General features: G+C 34.4%; 2 protein-coding genes across 4 annotated transcripts in view; both read right to left on the reverse strand.

Moving 5' to 3' along the window:
• Nucleotides 1–1,651: 1,651 nt before the first annotated feature.
• Nucleotides 1,652–7,134, reverse strand: LOC107639436 (CMP-sialic acid transporter 1). Of its 2 annotated transcripts, none has more exons than XM_016342931.3 (9): nucleotides 6,663–7,134; nucleotides 4,336–4,477; nucleotides 4,096–4,179; nucleotides 3,789–4,003; nucleotides 3,587–3,665; nucleotides 3,238–3,407; nucleotides 2,633–2,819; nucleotides 2,358–2,435; nucleotides 1,652–1,944 (listed from the first exon to the last, which is right to left on the reverse strand). In XM_016342931.3, exons 2-9 carry the CDS (start codon nucleotides 4,384–4,386, stop codon nucleotides 1,795–1,797), a joined length of 1,014 nt encoding a protein of 337 aa, XP_016198417.1. In that variant the 5' UTR covers nucleotides 4,387–4,477; nucleotides 6,663–7,134; the 3' UTR covers nucleotides 1,652–1,794. The 2 variants fall into 2 exon arrangements, with proteins under 2 accessions (XP_016198417.1, XP_016198418.1); XM_016342932.3 differs by having other exon boundaries at nucleotides 4,336–4,485; nucleotides 6,663–7,133.
• A 9,526-nt stretch (nucleotides 7,135–16,660) lies between these two features.
• Nucleotides 16,661–23,842, reverse strand: part of LOC107639437 (mitochondrial adenine nucleotide transporter ADNT1-like) — a 34,665-nt gene continuing 27,483 nt past the window's right edge. For both annotated transcript variants that reach the window (XM_088484221.1, XM_088484220.1), the window contains 3 exons: nucleotides 23,687–23,804; nucleotides 17,754–17,968; nucleotides 16,661–17,204 (listed from right to left, as the gene is read on the reverse strand). In XM_088484221.1, the coding sequence (XP_088340347.1) occupies nucleotides 17,121–17,204; nucleotides 17,754–17,968; nucleotides 23,687–23,804 (417 nt within the window). In that variant the 3' untranslated portion in view covers nucleotides 16,661–17,120. The remainder of the gene's footprint in view (nucleotides 17,205–17,753; nucleotides 17,969–23,686; nucleotides 23,805–23,842) is intronic.

The raw sequence follows: 23,842 nt of genomic DNA on the forward strand, positions 1-23,842 counted from the left end.
AGATACTAGCAGATGTTGCCAAACGAAATGGAATGGACGATATGGTCACACATATTAGCTTCCATAAATTATGATATGGTCACACATATCATAATTTATTGATTTTTTTAATATATAAATTTTCAGCCTAATTTTTTATCCAGGAATATCTTCTGTATTTTTCTTTTGGGATAGTTAGCATTTTGAAGAGAATGTAACTTATGGTAAGCCGTTAACAATCTTTTTTTACAAGTTATAAGCAACGTCTACAGATTAAGGAGGTTCTATAAAACACTTTCATGCATTCTTTTGTTAATAAACATTTGTTTACTAAATTGTATACATTTTCACTTTTAAATTTCTGTGTTAGTTAGATAAAGATAACCAATTAAAATAGAGGTATCAGTTTGTTTAGTCATTTTCTTATTTTAAATTGTTATCATTAGTTAGTTTATTATGATAGTAACTTAGTATTATGTTGACACCTTTCAAGATTTTTCTTAAACCAATAAAAATAATAAAGTAACGTTTGTTTTGAAGTATTGGGATGGAGATTGGAGAACTGAAATACAGTATTATATTTGTTGGTTCAGAGATTGGTACTAAAATTTCAGTTTCCGTCTCCAAAATTTCAGTATTTCAATACCTCAAAAAATTGGGGATACAGGGGTTTTAAATTTTTGATAACGGAGACCGAAACTTTAACAAATAATTTCTTTCCAAAATACCCTTATCCCAAATTACTAATTCCAAGTTTACCCTCGTTCACTTCTTCAGCCACCACCTTTGCCCTATCGCTGCTGCAAGGACCACCATCTCTCACCTCCCAACTCCAACCCATCTCTCATTCGTACTACCTTAGCCATCATCCCTCCTTGCATCCATCATGACCAACAACAATAACATCAACACAATATCAAAATCAGAACAATAAGACCAACAACAATAATATCAAATATATCTCTAAATCAGAACGCAGAAAGAAGAGAAGAAAGGAGAGGAAAGGAGGAGACGGCGGCGCAAAAAGAGAAGCTGCCGATAGGTGCTGGGTGACGGCGACGAAGTGCGAGAGAGGCGCGAGAGATATGTAGGTGTTGGGTGACGGCGACGGAGCGCGAGAACGACTTGGGTGCTGGACACTGGCGATGTAGTGCAAGAAAGAACGTGCGGCCGAGAGAGAGAGAAGTGAAATCAGCAGTGAAGAGTGGAATAAGGGGTGTGATTGTTGTTGACGGAGGCAGAAGCCATTAAAATCGACGATGAAGAGTGGAATCTGCAGCGAAACGAAGAAGGGGGACTAAAGGGTGTGATTGTTGTTATTCAGTGAAGAGAGGAGAAAGACCAGGGGTAGGCAGGTTTTTTTTTTTTAATTAGTAAGGGTTCATATAAATAATGAGATTTGTTGGACTTAATTTTGTTTTTTTATTTGATGTGTTTTAAACTTAGCTATAGAACACATACAATTCTTAGAATTTTGAATTTTTCCTGAATAGTATTAAAGTATAGATTAATTCATATGTATATTCAAAAGGAAATATTAAATAGTCAAAAGATTTTAATAAAATTAGTATAAAGGTATAATAAAATAGGGTGTCAAAAATATTTTTGTTTGTATATATTTATGCAATATATATTTATCCAATGAACAAAAACAAGTAGTTACTTGTTTAGATTTTAGTATCAATATATATTTGTATTTTTTATTAGAATCCAACACCCAACGAACAATATTATGGAATAAGTATTTAGCCAGCGCATCGCGTGGGAATTTTTCTAATTCAAATAAATGTGTCGATACCAAAGCATTGAATGACATCATGAATGTGTTCTTCGATCAACAGACACTTCAATAAGCTTCTCCCTCTCTTCATCCGGTTTAACTGTTACTGGCATATCTAATAGCATATTTGATGGGGCAAAATACATGTGTAGAGACATCATACAAATAATAATACCCAAGAAAAGCTGCAAAGAGAAACAGGAAATTAGTATCCAGCATCAGCCTGATAATAGAGCATAAATGGTTTGACAAACATATCAATATTCTTCAATCTCCACACAAGAGACACAACTCAACGAGAATAACAAACAACGTCATTTGCTTATAAAGAATGGACAATAGTCTAAACAAAGAAACATCATCTGTTAATACGTATAATAAAGATAAATTTGCCTATTGAAATACGTTATTTAGATATGACTTACAAAAATCACACCAAAAGATTCAATAGAAAACAAACTATAAATGAAAGCACTACATAAAAGGTTGCTTATCCTGTGAAGCAAGCATCCTACAATTACATCTCCACGTGGTATATAAACTCCAAAATATTATGTTCAATAAATTATGCAGGCCATGCTTAGTTCAAAAATTTTACCTGCAATGTAGGTTTGAAGTTGAATAGGAATATTGATATTATCATTGTCAGAAGCATTGCCATTGATGTGGAATATACCTAAGGAAGATGACACAACTATGAGTAAATGGAGAAAAATTGCATGAAGAAACCAACAAATGCTGTGACACAATACTAAATTACTACTTTCAGGGGCTCAACAAAAATCCACAAAATGATATGCATCATATTCACAATGTGGAGAAATACATGATAAAAAAGGGACTTGCAAGAACCAAGAGCACCAAAGGATTTACCTTAACAATATTGTCAGCATGTTTCATCAACCAGGAAACCAAAAGACCAGTAGACCCTAGATTTAATACCACCATCCAAGTAGTGATAGTGTATCCATTGAATATACGTTGCCACCAGGGTCCATTTTCAAATCCACCTCTAAAATCATCCAAAGCAAGTCGTGCCATATTGAAGATTGTACCAAACCTGGATACAACTTAGGGAGTTCCTATTAGTGCATTTCTAAAAGATATCTAACCAGTGTAATAAGTTGCACGGAAGAAAACAAGGACAGTAATAATCTTATAAGAGAAAACAGTGCAGAAATGCATTCCTCCTAATTCTAAAAGAAAGTTCAGAATAATTAAATAAACGTAGTACAGAATGATGATGCACCAGATATTCACCACTAATGGAAATCCAAATGCATTGTACAGAAAACAAGATTCACAATCAAAGTAAACACACAGCATTCAATACTTGCCACAATATAGTAGCAACAAGATAACAATATTCATTTAATATTTTAAAGGAGAGAAGATACGGAATAAATATCTTTGATAAAACCAGGTTAACCAATAACCGAACACATTTGGCATGACATATTTAAGAAAAAAGTACCTACGTGTATAACTGTATATTCTGCCAGTATAAGCTATCATTGTTTTTCTTCATTAAGAACTCAGTATAAATTCCAGCTAAAGCAGAGAGACAAGCTGACAGAACTCCTAACATGTAACCCTGTATTGGTGCTGAGAATAGTGAATCACATGAAGCCTCTCCACAGCCCCTAACCTAAATCAACAATCAGTAAAAGTTCCACTCAGCAACACCAGCATGAAGTTTTCTTATACACTAACCATAAGTAATGATAAAAACAAAAACAAGTGAAATATACTTCAAGCATCTTCTGATAAAATAACTTAAAACGGTTAAACCAGAAAACTAGAGTTGCAAGACTGAGTTTCTGGCACCTGGCTTGTGGTTGTCCCAACAGCCAACAGCATGATCGCCATCCACTGCAAGTTCGAAAGCTTCCTCCCTAAGAACAACCTAGAAATATCTGCTTGACATCAGCACTAATTGAGAAAACAAATCATACCATACATACACAAATTGACAGATAAAAACAGCTTGAAGCAGACACTGCTCCTAATTCCGAAAGAGAGAAAGCACCTGAATAGTATTCCAGTGGTCACAATCTTTAGATTGCCCATTATCTGGTATGTGGAAGTGTCAACATATGTGAGGGTAGCAAACTGCACATTGTTGTGGATCAGATATATAATTGAAGGAATGGGGTAAAGAATCACTGTTCTCCACTCAGTTGTCATCTTTGGCAGAGGTGACTTTTTACATTCCCTCCATAGAAAGAAACTTGACACTGCAAGCTGTTACAAACACCAAATAATGTGAACAAAACTCAGCTTTGTTGCCATCAACTAAAATTGATAAAAAATGAGAGGGCAACAGTGATTTTGACCTTGAAAACCTCAGCAAGAAATGGGATAGTGGCATAATCATACTTATACTTTCCATTACTTTGCGAGAGGGTTGTCAATATTCCCTGCCATATGAAATAATCAAAATCAGTGAATTGAAATTTGAAATTACTCTATTTTTTGTTATTGTTTTTCTGCTTTGAGTGGAATACATGATAAGAGGCATGGGAAAGGGATGAGATTATGGTAGAAATTTAGATTTGGGGAGAATGGAGGTAAACCTGAGAACTGGTGAGAACAGTGAGGAGCACAGCGACAAAGTACCAGTGCATCTTCTTCTTCTTCGAGCAAGCTGTGCAGTGCAGATCCACCCCGGAAAGGAAATGCGCTTAAACGCAGCGTTTTATCACCCGATCCCAGAACCTTGCATTCTCAATATTTGAAAAAGAGTAATAAAAATAAGGGTAAAGTACTACTTTGGTCCCAACGTTTGGGCCGAATCGTAATTTGGTCATTAACGTTTCAAACGTCCTATTTCAATTTCAAAATGTTTTAAACAGGTTTCATGTGGTCTTACCGTTAAAATTGACACTAATAATTAACGAAATGAGTGACATGGACGTTAATAATGTTAGTAGTTAAGTCACATCTTCTTTCATGTGTTAGAAAATTGTAACCCTTCTTGTAACATTTTTTCTCCTTAATTTTCTTGTTGTATAAAACTTTAAATCCTAACCAAGGTTGCAAGAACCAAACCGGTCATTAAACCAGTCATGTGACTGGATTGATGGTTCAATGATCCAACGGAATCGAACCATGGTTGAACCGATTTAATTAAATATAAAATAAAATTATTATAAATTCAATACAAAATTTTAAATATTTAAATTTAATAACTTTTAAATTAATAAAATTCAAAATTTTGCCTAATAACTTGTCTATAATTTATCAACGAAAATTCACAAATTCAAACATTAAAATTTATGACTAAAAAAATCAAAACACACATAATTAACAAACACATTATGTTCCAATACTAAAAAAACAAACTAGTTTTAAACACTATTTACACAAATTTTTAATCATCGAATTCAAACTTACACAAATTACATATAGTCAATAACTAAGTATTGATTATTCAACACAAATTACCAAGGTTCTGAAAACTGGACCGGTCATCAAACCGCTCTAATTACTGGTTCACTGGTTCATTGGTTTAACCGTGGTTCAACCGAAAACCCATTTTATAATAAACACCTGATTCTATAAAAATTCAATGAATAAAGCAACTGGTTCTAAACACTCTTCTATTGCATTTTTTTACTTCAAAAGGGGATCATAAACAACTAGTTCTATGAATAAACAAACTACAATGATATGCAATGCCAAAAATAGGCCAATGATGAAATAATAAAGGGTTTCTCTCTTCAATTCTATGTTCAAGCTTGTAGCAGATCAGAATCAACAAAGTAATACCGTTGAAATAGTCTTCATTCTTAATTCTTATATACCTCAAAGAATTTCCTACAAAATGAAAATTGAACACAACACACAGCCTTAAAACAAAAACAAAACAACACTCAGAAATCAATCACCTCTTCCAAACACAGCCTTAAAACAAAACAGAACATTCAGAGTATGAGCATTCATCACAAAATTGATTTCTGAAACAAAACAAAAACGGCAGAACAACATTCAGAGTTTGAGCATTGATCACAAAAAATTTATTTCTGAAACAAAACAAACACAGCAAAACCAGCAGAACAGCATTCAGAATTTGAGCAATGATCCAAAAAATTGATTTTTGAAGCAAAACAAACAATCAACAAAACAATGAAAACAGAATTTTTTTTCCTTCAGAAGAAGAAAACAATGAAAACATGAAGCATATAATAAATCAATGATCACCAATATCCAGCAATAATCTCAAAGACAACAATAAATACAAAACAACAATTTAGCAAATAAACAAGAACAAGACCTAAATAGAAAATCCAACAAATTAAATCACAGCAACCTAACAGTTTGGCATGTTAAAACAACAGCAGCCCAACAATTTAGCAAATTATCAACTTAACAAGTTCAAGAACAGAAAATCACAACAAAAACAAAAAAAAATTAAAAATAACAGAACAACAACACGAGCAATTAGCAAATTAACATGTTTACAATAACAGTTCAAATTTACCAGAAGAACACTAATGAAGTGTAATCATCATGCTAATATGTTTTCTGCAAAGATGCTATTTGTGCAGCTAAAATTTCCTAATTACTAAGATCTAATTATTCTAATTTCACATGCAATCAACTTACTAAGTTTCTAAAAGCTAGAAATTATAAAACCAACCAGAAATATGGTTAAAGCATTTCATCAAACATGTTGAGTGTGGTGAAATTAAAACGTAATAAGAGTATTCAAAGCTTAATATCAATGTGATAGAGAAGAGCACATAACTATTGTATATTTTAATTCATTCTACGAAAAAATCCAAACCACTACCAAATCAAATAGTTACTTATTGTAATGGAAATCAGAAGTTGCAGAGTTTGAAGTAGAGTATTGGTGTTGTGTAAGTGTATTGTCTGGTGGCGGGTTTAGGGAACTCACGGCGGCGACAAAAGAGAGCAGTTGGACGGCTAGGTGGAGCGCGCGGGTTGGTCGCAGATTTTGAAGCAGAGCAACATGGCTAACAGACGAACGCGAATGCGAACTCGAACGGTGAACTGCGAGTGAACGCGAACGGTGAACGCCGAGCGAACCCGAACGACGAAGAACGCGAACGAAGACGACGGCTGAACGAAGAAGCGAACGTAAACGGCAAACAAACGGCGGCGGAAGCGCGGGTGAGCAGACAAAGACGACGGACGCCGAGCTCGAGGAAGCAGCTGCGATCGGTGACAGCGAACAGGGGTTGAGGACTTGGAGCACGAGGGAAGCTAGATAGACGGACCGACAGCGAACTATGAGTGCGACGGACGGCGGCAATATGCCACTCCTTGCGGCGGTGTAGGCTTACAGTGCTAGGGTTTTTTGGCTTCTGTGATTTCTTTCTGAATGAAAGAAAGAAAGAAAAAAAGGGAGAAAGAAACGAAGGAGCTTCCGTTTTTGTGTAAACCGGCCGGTTCAACAGTTTTTAACCGGTTTTATTAATGGTTTTATATGCCTGATCGGACCATTAATGTTGCCGGTTTGTAATTGGATTGGTCCGGTCCGATTTTTAAAATCATGCAAATTACATAAAATTTCTACACATCAACAACAATCCAATGATACATACCGTTTTAGAATACAAAATTAACAATTATATACAGAACTTAAATTCATATGTTAGAATTAACAATTACTATCATTAATCAATAAAATTAATTTAAAAATTTTTTTTGAAAAAAACTATAAAAAATCAGAGAAATTACCAAGAATAGTTAACTCAGAAGGATAGATTAATTATAATTAATTTCAGAAAAAAATTAGGATTGAAGAAGTAATGGAGAAGTGCTCACTAAAAAAGAAAAGACAACCGAGCAACAGAGACATTCATAAGGAGGTGAGGGCACTGATGGTGAGTGTGAAGTGGTTGCTAGGGTTGTGCCATTTAGGGTTTGGTTCAATTCATTTATGAGGAAAGAAAGGGGGGTGAGGGGGTGTTGCGTCAGTTTGGGCTTTTTGTTTCTTTTTTTTTTTCAAAATGACGACGCTTTATGTTGAGTAACGAATTGGGCCTTTAAATATTGGTCCGGTTCACTGGTTAACTGTCGGTTCGAGCGATTTTTTACCAATTTATTGTAGGACGATTTTTGAGAACGACCGGATCGGCCAGTGAATTGGTTCCCACTTAATCTGGTCGAACCGATCGATCTGGTCCGATTTTCAGAACCTTGATCCTAACAATCAATTATCAACACTTCAAAATTCAAGGAAAAAATTTTATGGAGTAAAGTATTGTTTTTGTCCCAACGTTTGGGGTAAGTCCCAAAGTTGTCCCAAACATTTAAATCGTCCTATTTAAAGTCCATAATGTTTCAAAATTGACTCAATGTTGTCCTGCCGTTAGGTATCCATTAACAAAATTGACGACAGGACAAAATTGAGACAATTTTGAAACATTAGAGGTTTAAATAGGACAAAAACGATACATAAAAATAAATTTTAATTTTATCCTTTAATAATATCAAATTTTTACTATACATAGTATTCAATTATTTTTTAATCATATCTAAATAAATTACACTTGATCACATTACTTTCATTCTAAAAAAATTAATTTTGTTATAATTTTACTCTTAAATATTTTTAGTTATCATGAAATATTTATAAAATGATTAGTATATAAACTTGTGAAAAAGAAAAAATGATATATATACAATAAAATATAAATTGTACCTTTTGTCTCTATGAAAATTCTTTATTGTTCAATTTAGTTTGTTTTTTATTTTATTCTTTAATAATATCAAATTTTTATGGTAGATAATTATTTAATTATTTTTTAATTTTATTCTTAATCATATTAATTTTTAAGTGAATTTATTTTTTATTAAGAGTAAAATTAAATAATTTTAATAATTTTAATTTTTAATAAATTCGGAAAAATAATTATGGTAATAATAACAACTAATTAAATTACATCGTGTAATTATTATGATTCAGTTGCACGCATCAATTGCTATATTGTATTGTAATGTTATAAATTACATACCTCTTACATTTGGTGAAAAATATTGAAGTAATAGATTTAATTCAACCGATAAAATATTGATCAAATTGTCAATTTTAAATTTAATAAAATATTATATAAATTAAACTTTATCTTATTTAACTATATAATATATGTAAAACGTGTGAGATAATAATTTTAATAATTTTAATATTTTTAGGACAAATAATTACTTAATTTATTTTTTCATTTTACTCTTAATAAAAAATAAATTCACTTAGAAAAATAATGTGATTAAAAATAAAGTTAAAAAAATAATTAAATAATTATTTACTGTAAAAATTTGATATTATTGAAGAATAAAATTAAAAATAAATTTTAACTAAATTAAATATTAAAGAATTTTGATACATTAGAGATTAAATGTACAATTTATGCTTTATTGTATATGTATCATTTTTTTTATAAGTTTATGTACTAGTCATTCTACAAATATTTGATGATGACTAAAAATCTTTAAGAATAAAATTATAAAAAAAATAAATTTATTTAGAATAAAAGTAATGTGATTAAATGTAATTTACTTAGATGTGATTAAAAAATAATTGAATAACTATATACAGTAAAAAATTGATATTATTAAAGGATAAAATTAAAATTTATTTTTATGTATCGTTTTTGTCCACAAGGTTTTTGTCCTATTTAAATCCCTAAGGTTTTAAAATCGTCTCAATGTTATCCCGCCGTCAATTCTGTTAACGGATCCCTAACGACAAGATAACATTGAGCCAATTTCGAAACATTAAGTACTTAAATAGGACGATTTAAACATTAGGGACAACTTTGGAACTTACCCGAAACGTTAGGGACAGAAACAATACTTTACTTAACTTTTATGTTAGAGATCGTTGGTTTATCGATTTAACTTGCATATTGAAATCGAATGTTATTAGCTCTTCTGTAACACCCTACCACATAGAGCCTTATGCTTAAGTCATAAGACAGAGGTGGCGAGGTATTACGACCTCTAGAAATAAAATGTAGTACATATAGTAGTGTGAAAAATGTTTATAACGAGGAGCCTTTGAATAAAAAGTGGTAAAACAAAACCATAAAATAGAAAAGCGTAACACTCCGATCGATAACGTAACGAAACAGATAAAGGATGAACTAACTCGAATCCATAAACAAACGAGTGCCAAAGATACGAATAACAAAACTCAAGACCCGGTTTATAAAGATAACCGGTCCGAGCATAAAATTATACTTATATAAATATAAACATAGAGTAAGAAACCCAAGGAAAAACCCCAAGGACACGCTAACAAAACCTGTTCTCCAAAAAAACCTCTAAGAGGAGTCAAATAGTATATATATACATTTATTTAGTGGAGATAGTAACTATCTACATAAACCAAATTAAAGTCCCAAGAAAACAAGGATCTTCGCTAATCCAGAAGTCTCCAGCATGCCTCAGCGAGTAGCCTCAAAACCTGCATCTGAAAACCACAAAATTCGCATGGGTGAGAACCGGAGGTTCTCAGTATAGTAACAGTACCCACATATCTAACATGTAATGTCCTGGGAAAGCCGAAGGCAATCCTAGAAATTCTAACAGATAATCAAAGCTTATAAACAGACTAAACCATGAATGGCAACTGACTAAAGATCTTCAGTCTAACTAACATTCCTCTTTCCAATTCCTGCAGACCTCCCAACCACCACCAGCAATATAATATGGCAAACGCAATTATATCAGACAAGGAGATATACAAATAGGAAGCATATACGACATTTAGACAATTAGCAGGTAATATGCAGTCAATTAGGTAATTCCAAACAATTCACATAATATGCATATGATGAATGCCTGTCCTAATGGCTGATGAGTCTCATCTGTCGGTTATAAAGCCAACCCAACAAGTCCTGGTAGCTAACCATTGGACTGTCCCTCTGTCGTGCATCCCCAACTCGAGTTATACTCAATCATAAACCACAATTCATATCCAACACCCTCACTGGTGTATATTCACGGGGGCGAGCTCATCCGGAACTTTTACAGTGTCCGGCCACACTTACGACATAGGGTCAGCAGAGTATCGAGTCTCCACCTGGAGCACATGGTGGCTAGCCACTGCTTTCTTCCAGGGAAACTCGTACCTCAGATAGTGGAAATGCAACATTCACATTTTATTCAATACGCATATATGCAATCATACTTGGCCATAATTCAATAATAGCTCAGCCATAACTCGGCCATATCTCAGCCTTTCGGCCCATAATACAATCCATAACTAGCCAATTTATTAACAATCACGGCCCTTCGGCTCATGGCAAATAAAGCACTTCCACCACCATCCTCCGTATCTCATACAATCATCTTTGATCATCATTGATCGCTAATTATCCCCTTTCTTCATTCACAAGCTACCACGTTTCCTAGCTTCTTCCCATTGCTAGGCTTATCATAATGATTTAAGATATAAGGGGTGAGATCGGAGGTTTAGAAGTTTAAAATTTGGCTTTGAAAACTCAAAAATCAACTTTGGGATGAAAACATGGTCACGCGTGCGCGTCGCCCACGCGCACACGTGGAAGGCAACAAGATATAGTGATGCGTACGCGTTCCCTACGCGCACGCGTGGATGGGAGAAAAGCCAAGCGACGCCTGCCTGTCAGCCACGCGTATGCGTGGGTGCGTTTTGTGCCCCAGGCACAAAACCAGCACAACTCTCGGGAATTTTAGCTGGGCAACTGATTTAGCCCATGGACGCGTATGCGTCGGCTAGGCGCACGCGTGGATGGCGAATATTTGAAAACGACGCATGCGCGTTGGCCACGCATACGCGTGGGTGTGCGTTCTGCCAAAAATTTTACTAAGTTAAAAAGCTGCAAAATTCACAATTTCAAACCCCAATCTTCCGACGGGGATAACTTCTCCGTTTCAAATTATTTTTTACCCGTTCTTTGAACGACATAAACATCCCAGATCCAATTTCATTTCTAAATAAGTTTTGTACAAAACGGGAATCTGGAGTCCAAGTTATGCTCCATCAAAGTATGCCCAAAAACCATATTTTCATATAAAACCACAAGGTGCCATTTTCAAAACAAACCAATTCCATCCCTTTTTAAAATCAACCAAAACATACCAAAAATCAACCTCAAGCCTCCTCAACTCATACATTGACATTTTTATCAAATCATAACCCACCAATCTATCATTTTAACCAATCTCAACCAAGTAACTCAACTTCAAACACAATATCATAATATACATATTTTCTCATCCCAATTTCCAACAATACCATTTCCAATCAACTATCAATACACACAATTAATATCATCCTCACCCTCAATATGGCTTCACCCGCAATTCAACCTCAATCAATCATTAAACATATATCAAGACATGCATATCTCTCATGCATTAGCCCATCAAAACATCAATATTCATTAATCACCTACATAACCACATAATTTATCTCAACCATTCCACAACATCAGCCATTCAAATCCTATCTTAGGGCCTCTAGCCTAAGTTTTCACACCACATTACATTTTAGATACAGGAAACCGAGACCATACCTTAGTCGTTTTTCCGCTTAACCCAGAACACCTCCAAATCACCTTTTTCACAAGCTCTCAAAGCTTCAACACTTCCAAGAACAGATTTTTAGCACACAAGAGTTTATTCCAAACTCTCCAAGACTTCAATCAAGCTTCAATATTCACATACACACTACCTAAGCCACAATTATCACACCCAAACAACAACTCAATACCCAAATATCATAAACCAACAAATTCTATTAGAGTTGAGAAACTTACCACACCTAAGGACCAAGGAGACAAGATTAAGCCTCTCCTTCAAGCTAGTTGGGTCCTATAACATCAAAGAGCCCAAAATCTCAACACTTTTTCTCATTAAACTCAAATTTAAGGGCTGAGCAACTAAACTAAAATTGTGGCTTACCTCAAGAACAAAGTAGTGGATTTTGTAGAGCTCGTCGCGGTGAACGCGTTGCCGCAAATGGTGCGGCAATCGGAGCTCCGGATCAAAAGTTATGGTGATTTGAAGATCAAATGAGAGTTAAAACTTTGGAAGATGAGAGAGAGTGCTGTTTTTAGGGTTTTAGGTTTAGTTTGGTTGGGCCAAGGGCCCAATATGGATCCGGTTGGCCTGGTTTGGCCCGTTCAGTCTAATCTTGGGCCGATTTCTATAAAATTGGTATCGAAATTCCCGTTTTGATCTCCTCTATTATATTAAGCCATAAAAATAACATTTTTGGCTTTTTAGAATAAATTCTCATTTATGGGCTAATTAGTCATTAATTAACCGGGTTTTACATCTTCAATATGAGAAATTGTTTGTGTCAAATTTAATGGTAGGATAACATTGAATCTGCTTAAAACTTTTTTGGGATTGAAATAGCACATTTGAAAGATTTTGGGACTAAAATAGTATGTTTAAAATAGTAGGGACTAAATTAGGATTCAGTCCAAACATTGAGAGCCAAAATAATACTTTACCCTAAAATAAAAATAAAGTATTATTTTTGTCCCAAAAAAAGAATAACTTCTAAAGTTATCCCAAATATTTAAATTATATTTAAGTTTTTAGCATTTTACATTGTCTCAATATTATAGTGATCTGTTAACAAAATTTACGTTAGGATAACATTGAGACAATTTTGGAATGTTAGAAATTTAAATAGGATGAAAATATTAGGACAAAAATAATACATTATTCTTAGAAGAATTACCAAATTAAATAAAATGATAATAAATTTTAACAGAATAAATTGTATTAGAAATTCAAGATTTTTACTCATGCTTGTTGAATGGCTAATAGATAAACTTTTTGAAAAAAAACTATGATACATATACAATAAAATATAAATATTATTTTTTTGTTTCTAATATATCGAACTTTTTTAATATTTGATTTAATTAAATTTTATTATTAATTTTGAAATAAATTTTAATTTTATTCTTTAATAATATCAATTTTTTTACGATAGATAATTATTCAATTTATTTTTTAATTTTACTGTTAATAAAAAATAAATTTACTTAGAATGAAAGTGATGTGATAAAGAGTAAAATTAATTTATTTAGAATAAACATAATGCAATTAAGAATAATTTACTTAGATGTGATTAAAAAAATTAAAGTTTAATTACTCTATTAGTCCTTATAGTTTTACTGAATTTTTAATTAGGTCCTTATATTTTTTTTCTTTCAAATTGAATCCCTGTACCATATTAGATTTTGAAATTAAATTCCTACCGTTACAGAAATATTGAAATTAGAAGAATATTCCGTTAAACAAAACGAATATGCCTAACACTTGATTGAATATTTTGTATAGTTTAATAGAATATTCCATTAATTCCAGCTTTTTTGTCACAATAGGGACTTAGTTACAAAATTTAATATGATATAAAGACCCAATTGAAAAAAAAAGTATAAAGACCTAATTAAAAATTTGGTAAAACTATAGGACCAATAAAATAATTAAACCAAAAATTAATTGAATAATTATTTACCATAAAAATTGATATTATTGAATGATAAAATTAAATTTATTTTAAAATAAAAATAAAGTTTAATTAAATTAAACATTAAAGAAGTTTGGTACATTAGAGACAAAAAGATACAATTTATATTTTATTGTACATGTAACATTTTTTTTTCTTTTTCAAAAATTTATCTACTAATCATTCTACAAGTATTTTATGACGAGTAAAAATCTTTAAGAGTAAAATTAAAAATAAAATGTACTTAGAATGAAAGTAATGTGAGCAAAAATAATTTACTTAAATGTGATTAAAAAAATTGAATAATTATCTATTATAAAAATTGATATTGTTAAAGAATAAAATTAAAATTTATTTTAAAGTTAAAAATAAAATTTAATTAAATGAAATATTAAATAAGTTTGGCACATTAGAGACAGAAAGAGATCATTTATATGATGAGTAAAAATATTTAAGACTTAAACTAAAGAGATAAATCTACTTAGAATGAAAGTAATGTGATAAAAAGTAATTTATCTAGATGTGATTAAAAAAATAATTGAATAATTATTTATGGTAAAAAATTAATATTTTAGAAAGATAAAATTAATTTTTATTTGAAAGTTAAAAAAATATATTCTTTTAAATTGGAAAATAAAAAAACACCAAAAATAAATTAATCTTTTTTTGGTGACCAAAAATAAATTAATCTAATATAATATAACCAAAAGTATTAATATAAAAATAAAAAATCGAGTAGTTTAGCTGTTTTGTTGCCCCGTTTTCCCCCTCGTTTGTGTTGGATTATTATGAACCAAAGGAAGTGATTGATAAGTACCTCTCATTCTGAAATAGGAGAATATAAAATCGGAACCATGGATTTGAGAAAGAAATTTATCCATATTTCTTGTAACTCAATTTAGGATCTGCCTTTTGGTGGGCATGCATTGTTGTATCATGACCTGTTTATTCCAAAAGAAAACAAGTTTGAATTAAGCATGAACGTTATAAAGCACGCGTTACAATAATAAGTAATAATAATTGCATATAGTAAAACAAATTTGTAAACATGGGAGAGGCAGAGAAAGAAAGAGTGATTACCGGGGGAGATTATGGGTTGGAAGAAGAGAAAGATGGAGAGTTCCATTTACATTTACATTCACATTCACAAACACAAACGCAGCAGCAGCCAAACACGTCCCTTGCGGATCTGAACATGCTGCTTGTATTCCTTTCCTTAATATACATTTCAACCGATGAGTGCATTGAAGAAGGAGAAGGAGAAGAAGACGAAGATAAGGAGAGCACCCACATCAGAAGGGAAAAGGAGCAGGTTCCTGTGGCCAAGGCATGCACCCTATCAAGAATACAAGACAAGAGAAATGATCCTAAGCTTGGCAGGAGATCCTTTCCATCAAGATTTCAAACTACCATTAGAGATTCCAGGTACCTGCCATTCTCACCCTTTCTATTAATTAATATATCTGAATATGAAATATCCAAATATATATACTAAAAAATGAGAGTATTATAATAAGGAAGCTAATTATTTGTCTAGGATTATGGGGATTTAATAAAATGGAAACTCAATACTATAACACGTAGAAATTGTAGCATCAAGTCATTCACGTCAAAGACTAGGCATGTTTGTTATCTTTTATTCAGGCATGGAAGAAAAATGTGAAGAAAAGTATCGTTCTACTTGTACGTGGGCGTGGATTACAATTACACAAGTTAAATCAACGATTACAGAGAACCGTTCGCAAAACTTTTGCCAGTGCTTTCGTACATATTCTTACGGGAACACCAACACCTTCTGTTTTAGAAGCCATTGATCACAAAATGGATGAAGGAGATAGGGAAGTCTTGTACCTAGGCTATGGCAATCTCCTTGCATTGTTTTCCAGATGCCATTTCTTGTGCACACAAGAAGTCTCTCTTAGACTGCTTCTTACCGTTTTAATTCTGTTATTTTTGGCTAAAATGTAAAAGGTAAAAACTATGTTGGGTTTATAACAACTATAAATTATCTTTGAATGAAAACCAAGTTCATTCAAATACACGGTAATAATATGTTACGCAAGTCCTAGAATCAGATAAGCCGTTCATTATACATTTATACTGAATTCAAAGTAACAAAAATTTGTACTGGAACATAGTAATCGGTTTTGATCCCAACAATTGGTATTGTAAACATAGGATATATTCTATCATGTTCTAGGCATATATAGCCACTCCTATACAAATAATTGCCACAATTTAGATTCAAAAGGCAGTATATAGATTTCTTCCACTAGAACCAATAATTCGATGAAGGAAGAATTCAGCTTACATTTCGAACACTCTTCCACCCAATCAGTTAACAAACCTGGACCATTTGTATATTGAATGAGCAAAAAGAGGAATCAAGACGATTACTTACAGAAATATAACAAAAAGCACCAATTGCAATCAACTACTAATAAAAGCAAACTAATATCACGTTATTTTAAAAGCAAACATGAAGTAAAAAGAAAAAAAAAAAAAAGCCAGGGTTATTGTTTGTGCAAGTCTGGCAGCTTAAAAATTCGCACGAGAAAGCAAGTCATAATAATGAATACACTCTGGAGAGCTATGGAGGAGCGAAACTCCAGCAGTAAAAATGCTTTCTTCACTCGTGCAGAAAAAGCCAAGCACATATGTCGTTCAGTCGTTGTATTGTTTTTCCACAACAGTTATTGCCAGAGAAGATGAATAAGAAGCTAATGCTACAGGATGTTCCCAAGGAAATACAAATAGGAAACAAGGGAATTCATTTATAGAGAGATGAAAAACAAGAAAATAGCCCTAATTTGCCATCTCTGCATCCCCTTGCCTACCAAAAACCCCCAAACAGGCAAACTGATATATCCTTCAGTCTGATATTCTGAACTCCACTCCTAAAACGTCCTTCACCACCTCATTTGTTACAAATGCAATTGCTATGGATGGGACGACCTGCAATATAGAGTTGAAGAATGGTTTTAGCAACATGGGAAAATTAAGGCCTTCGAAAATTGGCTAGTGTAAATGAGAATTGAGATCATCCATAAGCACCAACCATCTAGTAAGGCATTAAACAAATCGAAATATTACAATTTCTTCAGTTTATCACATCCTACAAAGAGGCTGCTATGCACTTGTTCATTGATTTGTGTGGCTACGGACTGCAACCCAAATTAGTTATAAATAACTCATGACTCTTCAAAATAGGACAGCACTAGTGAGTAGACAAGGGTGGAAAATCCAAGGCCAACATATCATTTCTTGAATCAGACCACAGAAACTTCAGATAAGTAGAGACAATGCAACTGGGTAGAAGCTTGTTAAGTTTGAAGTATTAACTAGTGGGGAAACACCAACAAATGATGGGCTAATCACACAACTGACACCAAGTCATCATGTGACAAAGTGAGCAGCACAAAGTAAATCTACAATCAAGTTGGATATAGCAACCAGATTTTGCAAAACTAGATGATTCATGAGCATATTAACATAAAGATTTACATTTACAAAATTGGGCACCAGACCCTTGTATAATGCACCAACTCCTTCATACCGAACAGTTTTCCTAAATGCATCAACCATGCTAGTATATTCAAGTGGGGCCTTTATCCTTCCATCGCCTGCTACAACAGAGGCAGCATGGTTCCACCCCACCATCTGCATTCGTCGACGAATGACATCAAGGGGATAAGCAACAGTTTGCCCAACAGTTCCAGCTGCAGCACCACATGCCAGGCGAGTTGTCACACTCAACTCAAAATCTTGCACTAGACCAAATGGATTGGATTTAACTAACCAATCTTTCAAAGACTCAAACAGCAAAGTTTAGACCTACATATGTGTTGGGAAAACTCAACACAGGTTTAAAACAAGAACCTGTCTAACAGCGGAAGCACCAGAAATAATTTTTTCACAACCTGTGCGATTAAATAGGTAATATCAAAGATACTCCAAGCAACAATTATAATGACAGAAATTAAATTATCAGACACTAGAATTTTAACATGGGAAAACCCCCAAAAGAGGGGCAAAAAATCTACGGGACCTAGTCTAGAAAAATCTTCCACTATCAGAATAATGGGTACACAAACAGTCTTCCTAGTGACACTAGGGCATCTCAACAATCAACAAAATACATCACCAAAACTGGTGAAATCAACATAAACCCTCCACAAAGTGGGTATCTCAAATTAGGCAAAAGAGAAGGCAATACAACTAGTAAGTTATATCCTAATGTTCATCTCTACACCAGGAATAACATACTAAAATTTTATAAGAAATGGAGCAAGTTTACCAAGTCAATATGATCAAGGTTGGCATGCCCTTTTCCCCCAAATTCTTCTCCTCTTCGACGCCGCACTATTCCTTTTTTCTTTGTTTTGTAAATGAGAGAGCCAAGCCTCTCGTTCTCTCTCCCTCCGTGGCTTATATGCCACTTTCTTTGTTTATTTTTTTTTTCTTTTAAAACTTGTGGGTCCCACTTGGTTGGGGATCCACCAACAAATCTCCCCTCACCAACTCAAGTGGGGATAGGCTGCTCTACTAAGTCCACCTTCTCTTTGCAGTAATCAAACTTCACTGCAGGTAAACTCTTAGTCATCATATCTGAACCATTATCATCAGTATTGATCTTTTCAAGTGCATATGACTTCATCTCAAGCGCTTGACGTATCCAATGATACCTCATCTCTATGTGCTTCGATCTGGAATGAAACGTCGGATTCTTGTTGAGATGGCTAGCACTCTGACTGTCACAGAATAACACAAACTTCTCTTGATTGATGCCTAACTCTTGTAGAATTTTCTTCATCCACAAGAGTTCCTTAGAAGCTTCAACAACAGCAATGTATTCTGCCTCTGTAGTAGACAAAGCAACACATTTTTGAAGTCGAGATTGCCATGACACAGCTCCCCCTACAAAAGTCATCATATAACCAGAAGTAGACTTCCTTGAATCAAGATCCCCAGTCATATCTGCATCTGTGTAACCATCCAACACAGGTTGGACACTCCCAAAGCATAAACAAACTTTGGAAGTACCATTAAGGTATCTGAGAATCCACTTCACTGCTTGCCAGGATTAGAGAGAACCGACTAACAACTCCAACAACATGAGCAATATCCAGCATGGTGCAAACCATAGTATACATCAAACTGCCAACTGCAGATGCATATGGAATCTTCTTCATTTCTGCTTTCTCTTTCTCACTTGTAGGACATTGCTGCGAACTCAGCTTGAAATGACTAGTAAGTAGAGTACTAACAGGTTTGGAACTACTCATGCTAAACCTCTCTAAAACATTCTCAATGTACTTCTGCTGCGACAACCACAATTTTTTTCCATTCTTCCTGTCACGAGTGATACTCATGCCAAGAATTTTCTTTGTAGGATCCAAATCCTTCATAGCAAAGGATATGTTCAAGTCTTTCTTAAGACTTTCAATCTTCTTAGTGTCATGACCAACAATCAACATGTCATCAACATAAAGCAAAAGAATTATAAAATCACCATCAGAGAATTTTTAACATAGACACAATGATCAGAAGAAGTCTTACTATACCCATGACCTTCTATGAAGGAATCAAACTTCGTGTACCACTGCCTTGGCACTTGCTTCAACCCATATAAGCTCTTCTTCAACTTGCATACAAGGTGCTCCTTTCCTTTAACCTCGAAACCCTCTGGTTGTCCATATAGATTTCTTTATCTATGTCACCGTGAAGGAATGCAGTCTTCACATCAAGCTGCTCAACCTCTAAATTCAAGCTAGCCGCTAATCCAAGCACAACTCAAATAGAGGACATCTTCACAACTGGAGAGAAAATCTCCTCAAAATCAATACCTTTCTTTTGCTTAAAACCTTTCACAACCAATCGAGCTTTGTACCTTGGCCGTGAGACATTTTCATCCACTTTCAACTTGAACACCCATTTATTCTTGAATGCTCTCTTACCCTTCGGCAACTTCACCAATTCAAAAGTATGATTCTCATACAAGGATTTCATTTTTTCTTGCATGGCCTTCAACTAATCTTCCTTATGCTCATCAGACATAGCTTCCTGGTAGCTGTCTGGCTCCCCAGTCTCAGTGTTCATCACATACTCATGAAGAGAGTATTTCTGAGAAGGATGACGCTCTCTAGTAGATCTTCTCAATTCAGGCTCAACTGGTGGTTTAGGTGAAACTTCAACATCTGGCACCTCAGGTTGAGGTGTAGGTTCATGCAAATCATCACCATCATTATCAACTTGTACATCTCCCCCATCAACAGGAGGTCTAGTGGAAGGACCAGGTTCATCAGCAGCAGAACATCTAACAGTTACTGTTGGCTTATCTGTCTTCTCAAGATCTTCCATAGTTTGGTCTTCAAGAAAAATCACATCTCGGCTTCTAATTATCTTCTTGCTCACCGGATCCCACAATCTGTAACCAAAGTCTTCGTGACCATAACCCATGAAGATACACTGCTTTGACTTTCCATCAAGTTTAGACCTTTCATCTCTTGGAATGTAAACAAAAGCTCTGCAGCCAAACACTCTCAAGTGACTATAGGAGACATCTTTCCCTCTCCAAACTTTCTCTGGAACATCACCATTTAGTGGAACAGCTGAAGAAGAAAGGTTGATCAAATCTACTGCAGTCCTCATTGCTTCACCCCAAAAGGATTTAGGCAACTTTGCATGAGAGAGCATACACCTGACTCTATCATTGATAGTGCGATTCATTCTCTCAGCAACTCCATTATGTTGAGGAGTCTTAGGAACCATTTTCTCAAGCTTGATCCCATGTCCTTTACAATACTCTTCAAATGGACCCCTGTATTCACCACCATTATCTGCTCGAACACATTTTAATTTCCTTCCTGTTTTTCTTTCAACACTTGCATGAAAGTGTTTGAAAATTCCGAGCACCTGGTCTTTAGATTTCAAAACAAAAGCTCACACTTTTCGAGAATAATCATCAATGAAAGTAACAAAATATGATGCACCACCTAGTGTTTTAGCATCTATAGTGCAAACATCAGTGTGAACTAAATCTAGAACATGTGATCTCCTATGAGGTCCAGAATTATGAAATGATACTCTAGCATGCTTTCCAACAAAACAATGAGTGCAAGTATTTAAAGTTGTACCTTTCACGGGAAGTGAGTGCTTTTTGGCTAAGACGCTTAGTCATTTCTCGCTCAAGTGACCAAGACGTATATGCCACAAATCAGAAGAGGAATCATTAGCTACATTCACATCTTCTTTGCACAACTTTGCTTGCAACCGGTAGAGAGTAGTGAGACTATTGTCTTCTCTAGCAACAATGAGAGCCCCTTTGGTAATCTTGCATTTTCCACTACCAAAAGAAGTGCAATATCCCTCTTGATCCAATGCCTTCACTGAAATGAGATTGAACCGTATATCTGGTGCATGCCTAACATTCTTCAACTACAACTTGCATCCCATGTTGGTTTCAAGCCACAAATCACCCATACCAATGATATCACACACTCCTTTATCTCCCAATTTGATCTTGCTAAAATTTCCAGCAGTATAGGAAGTGAAAAATTCACGTTTTGGAGTGACATGACATGAGGCACCAAAGTCTATAATCCAAGTGGAATCATCACAGACAAGATTCACATAACTTTCATCATATGTGATAAGAACATCTTCATAAACAATAGCAGCAGTTTCTTTATCACTATCTTTACCTTTTTCTTCGTTCCTTCCTCTTGATTGTTCTCTTTTCAAGAACCTACAATACCTCTTGATATGCCCTGGCTTGGCACAATGGTGACAAATGAACTCTTTTCTTGGCTTGTACTTTCCTCTTAACTTGCTTCGACTCTCTGACCTGTCAGAGCTGTGAGGTTTTCTACTTTGACTTCTCCTCCGTGACTCTGAAACAAGTGCTTCTGACTAGGAAGAGGCATTAGTCAAACCTCGCTCTCTTCTTCTGGCTTCTTCATTCAACATACTCTCTTTAACCATTGCTAACGTCAACTTTTTTTTTTGGAGCTGAATTAGTTAGTGTCACAACCAGAACTTCCCAACTATCAGGAAAAGAGCTCAACAACAACAAGACTTGCAACTCATCATTCAAAGTGATTTCATTATTTGTCAGTTGGTTCACCGTCTCCTAAAAAATGCTCAAGTGCTTCGGCATTGATTTACCTTCAACATACTTCATATTGACAAGCTTCCAAATCAAGAATGCTTTGTTTTGCACATTCTTTCTCTCATATAACTCCTTCAATTTCATCCATATCTTCTCAGCGTTCGTTTCGGTGTTAACATGTGGATACACGCTAAGATCAAGTCATTGCCTAATCAAAGCAACTGCCTTCCGATTCAGCTTCTTCCATTCAGCATCAGATTTAGTACTTTTGGATTTATCTCCCTCCACAAGATCATACAAGTTCTTACTATACATCATATCTTCCATGAGGGTCTTCCAAATTGAATAATTTTGGGAATTCAATTTGACCATATTCGGTCCATGAGTATTTTCCTCCATTTAATCAGCACAGAAATAAACAACCAAAGCTCTGGATACCACTTTGTTGGGAAAACTCAACACAGGTTTAAAACAAGAACGTGTCTAATAGCAGAAGCACCAGAAATAATTTTTCCACAACCTGTGCGATTAAATAGGCAATACCAAAGATACTCCAAGCAACAATTATAATGGCAGAAATTAAATTATCAGACACCAGAATTTTAACGTGGAAAAACTCCCAAAAGAGGGACAAAAAACCCACGGGACCTAGTCCAGAAAAATCTTCCACTATCAGAATAATGGGTACACAAACAGTCTTCCTAGTGACACTAGGGCATCTCAACAATCAACAAAATACATCACCAAAACTGGTGGAATCAACATAAATCCTCCACAAAGTGGGTATCTCAAATCAGGCAAAAGAGAAGGCAATACAACTAGCAAGTTATATCATAATGTTCATCTCTACACTAGGAATAACATATTAAAATTTCATAAGAAATGGAGCAAGTTTACCAAGTCAATGTGATTAAGGTTGGTATGCCCTTTTCCCCCAAATTCTTCTCCTCTTCGACGCCGCACTGTTCCATTTTTCTTTGTTTTGTAAATGAGAAAGCCAAGCCTCTCGTTCTCTCTCCCTCCGTGGCTTATATGCCACTTTCTTTATTTATTTTTTTCTTTTAAAACTTGTGGACCCCACTTGGTTGGGGACCCACCAACAATATGGAACCTGGAAAACATGAAAACAATTAAAATAAGAAAGCATTAATTCTAATAACAGCACTACAGCCACTACAGCATGAGAGGAGGGGGTGGGGAACTTTAGGGAGTTAATTATATCAGTTGCATGAATTGCCCAAGCACAATATTAAGGTTTGTCATATTTGCCATTATGATCATGACTGTAATCATCAACTTTGTAAAGAAGTAAAAATGAAAAGATCACTCACAACTCCAATGACTGAAGGAAGCCAACCCTTATATAAAGCACGTGGGCATTCTTCCCTAAGCACAGTTGTCAAAGCATGGAACATCCCTCTGTATTGGTAAGGGGACTTCTCTGTCTGCAAATACAACAAAAAGCATACTATAAATATTAAGA

This window comes from Arachis ipaensis, chromosome B4 (genome assembly GCF_059453495.1).
Source record: "Arachis ipaensis isolate K30076 ecotype BB chromosome B4, ASM5945349v1, whole genome shotgun sequence".
In the NCBI taxonomy this organism is placed as follows: domain Eukaryota; kingdom Viridiplantae; phylum Streptophyta; class Magnoliopsida; order Fabales; family Fabaceae; genus Arachis; species Arachis ipaensis.

Excerpts from the sequence above, each read along its gene's own strand:
- LOC107639436 (XM_016342931.3), bottom strand. The coding sequence starts at position 4,386 with ATGCACTGGTACTTTGTCGCTGTGCTCCTCACTGTTCTCACCAGTTCT. Across the intron at positions 2,436-2,632 it reads ATGCTGACAATATTGTTAAG|GTATATTCCACATCAATGGC; the intron begins GTAAATCCTTTG and ends CATCTTCCTTAG. Across the intron at positions 1,945-2,357 it reads ACTTCAAACCTACATTGCAG|CTTTTCTTGGGTATTATTAT; the intron begins GTAAAATTTTTG and ends TTCTCTTTGCAG.